This window comes from Nicotiana attenuata, unplaced genomic scaffold, assembly GCF_001879085.1.
Source record: "Nicotiana attenuata strain UT unplaced genomic scaffold, NIATTr2, whole genome shotgun sequence".
Classification (NCBI taxonomy): Eukaryota; Viridiplantae; Streptophyta; class Magnoliopsida; order Solanales; family Solanaceae; genus Nicotiana; species Nicotiana attenuata.
In genome coordinates this window covers 318,077-328,455 of record NW_017670834.1, presented here as the reverse complement: position 1 = coordinate 328,455, position 10,379 = coordinate 318,077, and the positions used below count along the sequence as shown (strand labels likewise).

Below are 10,379 nucleotides of genomic sequence, written 5' to 3'. Positions count from 1 at the left end.
TTCACCAATGAACTACATACCCTTTGGAGTGTTCTGAATATCTTATAAAGATACATTTTTTATCCTTTTGGACCTAATTTACCAAACTTGCTAAAGGATTCTTACATATGCAACACAACCCGAAGGTCTTAAATCCTTTATGTTCGGTTTATGACCAGTCCACAGCTCATAAAGAGTGGAAGAAACTGATTTAGAAGGCACTTTGTTCAATATGTAAGTTGCAGTCAATAACGTATCTCCCCAAAAGGAGATAGGTAAATTTGCATGCGCCATCATGGACCTTATCATGTCCAATAATGTTCTATTCCTCCTTTCTGCTACACCATTTTGTTGAGGTGTGTATGGAATAGTTAAGTGTCTGGTGATTCCCTTTCATTGCACAATTCTTCAAATTCTTTTGAAAGATATTCACGCCCTCTATCGGTTCTTAAGGTCTTAATCCTTTTGTCTAATTGATTCTCAACTTCATTCACATATTTCTTAAAGCATTCAAGTGCTTCAGATTTATGAGAGATCAAATAGACATAACCAAAGCGTGTGAAATCATCAATGAACGTAATAAAATATAAAGCACCAGACCTAGCCCTCACATTCATTGGACCACAGATATCGGAATGGATTAATTGCAACGGAAAATCAGCTCTCTTAGCCTTTCCAAATGGTTTACGTGTAATCTTTCCAGCAAGACAATTTTCACAAGTTGGCATTTCAATTTTAGAGAAAGGACCTAGGTGTCCTTCCTTAGCCAATCTATTCATTCGATCATGCCCTATGTGACCTAATCTTGCATGCCATGTAATAACATCAACATCATTGTTACTAGAATAACATGCCATAACACAACAGTCAACATAATAGTTATACGTAGAAGTATTACAATCTAACATAATAAAACCATCATAACGATGTCCAAAACCATAATAAACATTGTCTTGAGTAATTCTAAGACCACTGCGACTAAAGTTCAAATTGAAATCTAAATCTAGATGAACAGACAAAGATACTAAGTTTCGTCGAATCTCTGGAACATATAGGACGTCATGCAACATCAAAGATCGGCCACCACGCATGTCCATTCTACAAGTGCCTATCCCTTTGACTTCAAGCTTTGCATTATTTCCCACATATACATTTCCAACATCAAAGATCGGCCACCACGCATGTCCATTCTATAAACGCTTCTCTATCGCGGCTCACATGGTCAGTGGCCCTTAAGTCTACAATCCACAGAGGATAAGATTCAGTTACTAAAATAGTGCTAGAAACATATATAACACTAAGAGATGCGCTCTGAAATGCTACCTTTTTCGGCTCAGTGTACTCACGAGCAAAATGCCCTGAGACTTGGCAATTGTAACACTTCATCTTGCTCTTGTCTTTCTTCTTGTAGAATCGTTTTTCTTTCTTGGAATTTGGCTTCTTTCTTTTCTTTGAAGGTCCTTCTCCGGTCTCCTTACCCTTTTCGTCATTTTTCCACTTTCTCTTGCACTTGAAGCTTGATCTCTTTGTACCACTTAATTCTGCCACAAAATCATTAGGTACAGCTTTAGCAGCACCAAGTCGCTCGTCTTCAAGCTCCACATGACGGGCAACATCATCAAAAGTTTTGATGCTATCATTGTAGGTCAAGTTAACCTTCAAATGTTCCCAATTATTGGGAAAAGACCGAATCACTGCATGAATCTGCTGCTCATCAGAGAGAATATGGCCAACACTTTTGAGTTGAGCAATCATATTTGACATCACCCTTAGATGTTGCTTAACACTGTGATCATGACGTTTTTTTGTACGTGTGAAACTCGATTGTCGGCTGTCGAAGGTGAGTCACAGTCGTACCCCCATATGCCTCTCTTAAATGTGACCACATGGCTTGAGCACTAGGATATTGCTCACATTCGTGGATGAGATCATTAGCAACTGAACTTACAATAATTCCACGTGCAGTGGAATCTTTCTTTTTCCAAACATTGTAAGTTTCCAGATCCCTCCTGTGTTGGGCAGTGTTACCCTCCTCTGGTGACTCATAGCATGGTTAATACTTTCAAGAGCATCTTGCTCTTCGAGTACATACCACATCTTACGACTCCAGATATCGTAATTTTCACCATTCAGTTTTTCACCATTGTTCAAGTCAGCAATGATGCTTTTCGATGCCATGGCTGTGTTTAGAGACAATATTACAAGTTTAACTCATCAATATATATACTTTAGTTAATTTATGCATGTGATTACACACTCAAGTAAATTAATTATAATATTAATTCTATTTTTAGTATAGAATCGAACGGTCACTATATTTCCATTCATCATCTATATCTAAATATTTTTAATTAATTAGAATCACTTCTTAGTGTGTACTTTGTTTCAAGTCTCAATCCATAAAAATATATAACAAACAATGTATGTAACTGGTGAGAGAAATAACATAATATAAATTTCATTAAGATAAAACACATAATGACAATTTACATGTTTGCTAGGACATCCATTTACCAATCGAACACTAACTCTTGCTCATATACGCTAAAAGGTGCACTAGGTCAAACATCATGATAAATCTCAGTTAAAATTTCACCCCAAGGCTCTCGAAGAGGGTCCGCTAAAATAGCTAATGCTTCCCAATCAGTAATTTCTATATAATTAGCCAACTCAGCTCTTTTTATCTTTAAAAAGTGTACATGTACAGGGACGGAAGCATCAGGGCCCATTTTAATTCCTTAAACTCCCTAAATTTCTTTTCTCTTTTCCTTCGTTCAGCCCTTCGATCCCTTAACTCATTTTGCCTCCTTGGGACATTCCTGATGACTTCAGGCTCAGAGTCTGAATCATTATAGAAATAAGTCTTGCGATGACGTATCCTTCTACGTTCCTCCCCCCCCCGACTTCGAGAACACCCACTTGGAGTAATTCGAACTTGTCCCTGTTCAGCCATATCTGAAATATGACCAAGTAAACAATAAGAATGGCTACAACCACTCAATGTGACAACATATATCACAATTACTTGTAGAAGGATATCAATTGAGGCATTAAGATAAAACATATTTTAATATTAAGAAATGGTAAGTTGTATACAGAAAAAAAAAATATAAACTGTCTCTGTTTCTGACACCAAACCTCTCTTTGAGCCCAAGTCTTTTTCTACTTGCTAGTTGTCCTACACTAGAGAGTAGTTTTCTTTCAACTTCACTCTCTGATTTTCACTATTTTCCTCTCTTGGGTTGTTACACATTTCAATCTTGAATTCATCCTTAAGCTAAAAAACTTGCCTTTTGCCTCTCTTTGTTGTCATCAGTTATTAAAATCACCTTATTGGCCTGCTCATACTTTCTCTTTTCCTGTTTCTTGGTAAACCCATTTCTCTAACTTGGGTAATTTTCTGCCTGCTTTTGCTTTAAGTGTATAATTTTTTTTGTCTCTAAAAATAGTTGGGAACTGTTATTCTGATGGGTTCTTTTAGTTACTGGATTTGTGTAAAGCATTGTATACAGACAAAAAAAAATCAACTTAATTCTTTTATATATTAGTACAATCTAGCCAAAAGACGACTAATTCTTTTTGAAACAAGCAGAAACTTTGAAAGAATCCCTTCTTGGTCAAAAGTACAATTTTGCCTCTTTATGCGTCACTTTTCAAAATTAAACAATTATACATTAGAGATCAAAGAAGCCAAATAACTTATCACAAAATAATTTACTGATTACGAGAAGTTTGGATCAAAATTGAAACTGGTCGTTGGCAACAATTAGGAGCAAACAACCTGGCTCTGATGCCATTGTAAGTTAAATCCGAGTAAAAGGGACATAGAATTTGTGTACCTGTTAACAACAGCGGAAGATTTTTGCAGAATATGTTCCGATCGATTGCCCGAATCCAATTTCGTCTCTCTTGGAAACGAAATTCTTGTTCACGAACTAAATATCTTTTTCTTTCTTTTACTGTGTTTCTATCTTTGTAGGGAGAGTATCCCAGAGAGTATATTTCTGACAGGGAGCGTGATATAGNNGGATGCAGCATAAACTCCCTGAGTGACTTGACTACCACCGTTGACTTACCTACTTATATCCTCCGTACTTTAAACCCCTTGGTACCGGTGCCGTTGTACTTACCTTAGGACGTAACCCTTTAACCGTTTCCCTTAAATTATACACTCCTTAAAATTAGGTCCGGGTCTAGTACTATAATTTAGGGTCGACCCGTGAAACCCGAAAGTAAGTACCGAAACAAGTACTTACGGGTTACTACTTTAGGAAATTACAAAGTTTTTAAAATGTAGTCAAAAGGAAGAAGAAGAAGAAATTATGATAATAACTACTTTAGTACAAAATCAATGTAGCCTCAGTAGGAGTAACAAACCGAATTGTCAAGATATCTAATGTGGCCCTATTCCCAAGAATCCCAACTTAGCAATGCATGTGAACAAAAATTCAACCGTCACTTTCCAATTTACCTGCTCTCATCACATGCAGCCAGTGCGCACATGGTAGGATCACATTCAGTAATTTTAATATAATATTTTTATCAGATACATCAACTATTTATTTTTCACTTCAATATTTCTATCTAAACACCTAATTGCTTGTCACAAAATTATGTTCAGCCCTTATATATATATAGCAAATATAATACTTCGGCCGACCAATCAATTTTATATTATGACCTAAAAACTACTTAAATTCAGTTAAACTAAATGCTGAACCACCAGGATTTTTTGTACGCACCCTTAACCTGTATTTATGCAAGACGCTGCCTGCATTTCTCGAAAAAGGCTATTAATATGACTCAAACCCGTGACCTTCTGGTCACATGGCTGTAACTTTACCAGTCACACCAAGACTCCCTCAAAGGTTAAAAAGCACCATAAAAAGTAGTATCATATTTTTGCAAGGGATTTTTTCCTTCCTATACCATATATGAAAGTTTATTACCAAAAATGTACATATTTTGTATATTACCCGCCCAGTCCACATTTTACTTACAAAATTTGTACCATTCGAAAATCAGGCATTAATGGATCAGAATATTCCTTAAAAACGCGCAAAAATTAAGGAGAGATTCTTGGTGATAATTGATTCTACATTAAATTCAATCTTTAAAAAAGGAAAGGAGATTTCATATATGCGATTTTTTCTCCAGAACTATAATTCAAATTCTGAAGAAAAAAAAACGAACAGATATTGAACTACTAACAGCTACAAAAACTACGAAAAATATTCAACTACTAACAGCTTCTAAGATTTACCAATTAAATGGACATAAAGTGGAGAGTTCAAAGGCAGATCATTGACAATAACTAAAGAAGGGAGAAAAAAAACAAAAATGAGAAGAAAAAAATAACAGCAATAGGTCTTCTTAGTTTTATGATATTATCTACAAATTTACTACATATATCTATAATTTGACTATAATTTCTTTATTTGGTGCAGGAAAAAAATATTTTAATATAAAGTGTCTCCAGATTGTAGATAAATTGTAGGCAAATTGTAGTTTACTTATAGTTTGTAGTTAATTTGTAGATAAATTGTAGATAAAATGTAGATATATTGTAGATACTATATTTTTAATATTGTAAATTTTTTTTCTTTGTGTTTGTTCTGAAAATGTAGGTGAGGGCTTCAACAGATCATATACATACTGTGTTGGATGGTGTGAAGCGGTACATTGTGTGTCTAGAAAACAAGAAATGTAGCTTTTGCCAATTCCAACTTGAAGAACTTCCACGTGTAAATTTTTTCTAGATTGTAGTTATAATGTAGGTTAAATGTAGTTAATTTGTAGTTTTTGTAAAATTTTGCAGACAGTTTGCAGATTAATTGTAAATGTCACATTTCTACAATTTGCACTTCATTTACAAAATTTCTACAAAAAAACTACAAATATTTACCTAGTTTTTTGGGTGATTATATTTTTTTCAAAGTTGAAGTGTTTGGCCAAGGTTTTAGAAGGAAAAAAAATATTTTTGAGGCGAAGCAGAAGCAATTTTGGAACAGAAAAAATAGCTTTCCGAAAAATAATTAGAAATAGTTTTTAAAAGTCCGCCCAAATACTAATTGATGGTCAAAATGCTTTTCAAATTAATTAATTAAAAAATAATTATTTTTCACCTAAAGTACTTTTAATAAAAATACTTTAAAAAAAACTGATTTCGATCGACATGAGAAAGTAATTAAAAATCAATAACAAAATAAGCTAAATGAAAGTGCAAAACAGAAAAGAAGAAGAAAATAGATCAACGAAATCTGAGTCTTTGACTTTCTTCAATCCCGTTTCATTCTCTCCTCTGTTTGTCATCTCAAAGATTCAACTCAACTTCTTCCCTAAAACAAAGAACGTGGAGGGGTATGGAGATGAGGGGTTAGGAGAGAGAAAGTGAGGATTAGTACTTAGTAGTGTCAAATAACGGAAGTGCTTAATTTAAGGAGTATAAAATATCACATTAATTATAACCTTAATTAGATATGGTATATAAATGGTAGTTTGGTATGCTAAATATAATTAAGTGAAACCTTAAACATGTAGGGTAAAAAGTTTCATAAGCGGGATAGGAATGTAAAAATTCCATTTAATATATATATATATATATATATATATATATATATATATATATATATATATATATATATATATATATATATATATATATATAAAATCAACTAGCAAATATAGTACTTCGGCCGACCAACCAATTTTATATTATGACCTAAAAACTACTTAAATTCAGTTAAACTAAATGCTGAACCACAAGGATTTATTGTACGCAGCCTTAACCTGTATTTATGCAAGACGCTGCCTGCATTTCTCGAAAAAGGCTATTAATATGACTCAAACCCGTGACCTTCTGGTCACATGGCTGTAACTTTACCAGTCACACCAAGACTCCCTCAAAGGTTAAAAAGCACCATAGAAAGTAGTATCATATTTTTGCAATTTGTTGGTCACCTTTTAAACTGGGCAAGTAAAGCCCAAGCTGGTTAGGGCCCAGACATTTTTTTGGCTCAATTTTTGCGTTAATGAGCCACTTCAAATCGCTTCCACCAGAGAACTAGTCAAAATATTTTAACTTTTTACCTCAAGAGTATTCCATTGTAATTAGTCTCTATTCAAGGAAACACGGTTTGGAATTAGTCCATCTTGATGCTAGAAATGATTGATTGATAATTACGAGATGTTGTCCCATGATCAGTAAAACACATTTTTGTACTTTCCCTTTTGAAATAATGATTTAAATCAATTAAGGAAAAGAAACTGCAATAGAATGAAAAGAGCTAAAACATGGAACCAACACATGAATTACATAAATACCCCTTCAATCCCCCCCCCCCCCCCCTCTTCCCACCCCACTCCAAACACCATCACACAATACAACCAAGTTCATCCCAAACCAAGGGCAATTGTGAAATCAAACAGAGACTAATAAAACCCCTTAGACCAAAATCACACAGAAAATTCACCATTTACATTTTGCTATTTTCATCTTTGCTTATTGGGGCAAAGGTTCATGGGTCTGGTTAATGAAGAAGAACTCATAAACAAGCCCAGCAAGCCCACCACCAATCAAAGGCCCAGCCCAGTAAACCCAGTGGTTGGCCCAGCTCCAGCTCACAACTGCTGGGCCGAAAGAAACTGCTGGGTTCATTGAGGCCCCATCAAAGGCCCCACCAGCCAGAATATTGGCTCCAACAATAAAACCAATTGCAATTGGTGCAATTGTTCCCAAACTGCCCTTCTTTGGATCCACTGCGGTAGCGTACACGGTGTAGACTAGGCCAAATGTCATTACTATTTCAAGTACCAATGCGTTTCCTACACCAACTCCATCAGACAAGCCGAATGCACCAATCTCCTGCATCATTTAAAAGTCGAATGTAATGTTATTTTGCACTCTAATCTTTTATTTGAATTTACATTAATTTCTTTATTTATTTTTTTGAAATAAAATTTACTTTTAAGAAGCTACTCTATAGTGGTGTTTGATTGGACACAAAAATTTAAAGAAAACGACTGGTAAAAACTTATCATCCCGAATATTTATACCAAATCAATAAATACATAACACATGCATATCTTCACAAATATGATTGTTCCCGATACATTAGTTACTACATAGAAAGGAAAAAAAAACAAGAGAGAAATAAATAACTTACCAAGCCACCAGTGGTGAACTTAAGAAGCAAGCAAGCAACAACAGAGCCAAGCAACTGAGCAATCCAGTACAAAATTCCACGTAAAAGTGTAATATTACCACCAACAAACGCACCAAAGGTGACAGCAGGGTTAACATGTCCACCGGAGATGTTAGCGCCGACGGAAACAGCCACGAACAACCCAAAAGCATGAGCAATAGCGGCGGCAATGAGTCCGGCAGGTGTGTTAGCACCACCACCAGTCAACTTGCTAAATGCTACACCTGAACCTGAACCTGCAAATACAAAAATTAAGGTGGAGATAAACTCGGCCAACGCCGCCTTTAAGGCGTCCGGGTGAGTGGCTTCCTCCGGCCTTCCGATTGCTATCCGGCTGATCGGCATCGTCGGAAATCAAGAATGAATGTTGATCAAGAAATGGAGGAGAGTTTAAGAAGAAGCTGAGTTTTGGTGGGTATATGGTGATCCTTAATTAAAGGCTAGTATACTGATCTCCACATCTCATGCAAGACTACTTATATAGTTGATGCCAAGAGTAGGTATGCTTCTTTAAAGGTCTCACGTTCTAGTTTTGAGTATAAAATTAAATTTGCTTTGATTAGGGAACACTTATCTCTTAACGTGGGATTTTCAAATTCGAATTTAGTCGCTCTCCAATGCGTGTACTGAACACCCTGATCATGTTAAACAAAAAAAATATGCTCTTATTTTAGGAAAGACAAAATTATTTAAGTGTGCATCAAAATACTTGATGCGCATTTGCACATAAATTTTTCACTTAATCATGATTAAGTTTTATACGTCTCACCTTATTTTATTACTCTCTCTATCTTAGTTTATGTGGCAGAGCTCGGATTTCGAGAATCAAATTTCTTAAATTTGATCGTAAATTTAGACATAGAATCTTTAATTTTTTTGGAACAAAATTTTTATATTTGAAAATTATGTAAAGTACTATAAGTCACAATAATTAATAATTCAAAATATCTAAAAGACATGAAAAAATTAAAGTGCCATAAAAAAACTTGTTTGACTCTCGGAATCCGTACTCCGTCACATAACTCTCGAAATGGGGACAGAGAAAGTATTTAAGTATGATATAAGTAATAAGTTAGATTAATATAAACATTGAGTGCGGCTAAATTTTTTTCCCGGTTGTAATCGGTTTCAGGTAGAAAATGTGCATTTAACAAGTTGCATTTTGAACTATTTGGTATTAATATCAAGATGAGATTTTTTCCTTTCCCATACCATATATGAAACTTTATTATAAAAAATGTGCACAGTTTCTAATTTACCCGCCCTGTCCACATTTTTCCTACAATTATTATACCATTCATTAAATACTAATTATTAGTAGCTGAATCTTCCTAATTAGCCGTGCTAAAATTCAGGAACAGAATCTTCTAATTGATTTAGCCACAAATCAAATCTGTTCAAAAGCACAATTCGTCGAAATCAAATATGTTCAAAAGCTCAGATCTGTTCTTCGATATTTTCGCTTAAGACACAAATCAAAAGCTCAGTTCGTCGAAATCAGAAGCTCAATTTCAAATTGTAGAAATCAGTTCTGCAAAAGCTCTGTTCGTCGACATTCTCTCTACATCTCTCTCTATTTCTCAATTGCAAATTTCAGTAATGCAAAGCAAATGAAAAGAGAGCAGCAATTCCACCATTGACAGCCATTAAAAAGCTTGAAAGCTTTGAATTCAAATTTGGGTTTTCAAAAATTATTATTTGTTTAGATTGGGTGTTGTTGAAAGTAATCGGGAATATGGTTTGGAGTTTATATCTCAATTTTGAGGGGTTTTGGTGAAGATTAGACTTGGTTTTGACTGAATTTCAGATTGAAACTCGAAGAAGAAGAAGAAGAAGACATATTGCAGAAATTGTAGACAAATTATAGATTATTTGTATTCTGATTGTAGATGCTTTATTTTCTGTTTTCACAAATAAAAAACGGCTAAAACTTCTACAAATCTTCTGAAAAAACGCAATTATGTCAAAAATCCCTATTATGCTACAATTGAATGGGAATTAGGATATAAAGATTCAATGTACCCAGTTTGTAGATATTTTGTAGATAAATTGTAGATTATTTGTATTCTAATTGTAGATGCTTTGTTTTCTGTTTTCACAAATCAAAAATGACTAAAACTTCTACAAATATACTGCAAAAATAGTAATTAATAGTTCGAAAATCCCAATTAAACTACAATCGAATGGGAATTGGGA

At 34.5% G+C, this 10,379-nt stretch overlaps 1 protein-coding gene across 1 annotated transcript; it reads right to left on the bottom strand.

Annotated features, from left to right (window-relative positions):
- Positions 1-7,236: 7,236 nt before the first annotated feature.
- On the bottom strand, positions 7,237-8,646 carry LOC109243761 (aquaporin TIP1-1). Its single transcript, XM_019410743.1, has 2 exons — positions 8,145-8,646; positions 7,237-7,843 (listed from the first exon to the last, which is right to left on the bottom strand). Exons 1-2 carry the CDS (start codon positions 8,526-8,528, stop codon positions 7,481-7,483), a joined length of 747 nt encoding a protein of 248 aa, XP_019266288.1. The 5' UTR covers positions 8,529-8,646; the 3' UTR covers positions 7,237-7,480.
- Between the last annotated feature and the right edge of the window lie 1,733 nt (positions 8,647-10,379).

What these genes read in the sequence shown, in the direction of transcription:
- LOC109243761 (XM_019410743.1), bottom strand. Translation starts at nt 8,528, where the DNA reads ATGCCGATCAGCCGGATAGCAATCGGAAGGCCGGAGGAAGCCACTCAC. An exon ending in AGTTCACCACTGGTGGCTTG is followed by an intron (nt 7,844 to 8,144) that starts GTAAGTTATTTA and finishes TAAATGATGCAG; the next exon opens with GAGATTGGTGCATTCGGCTT.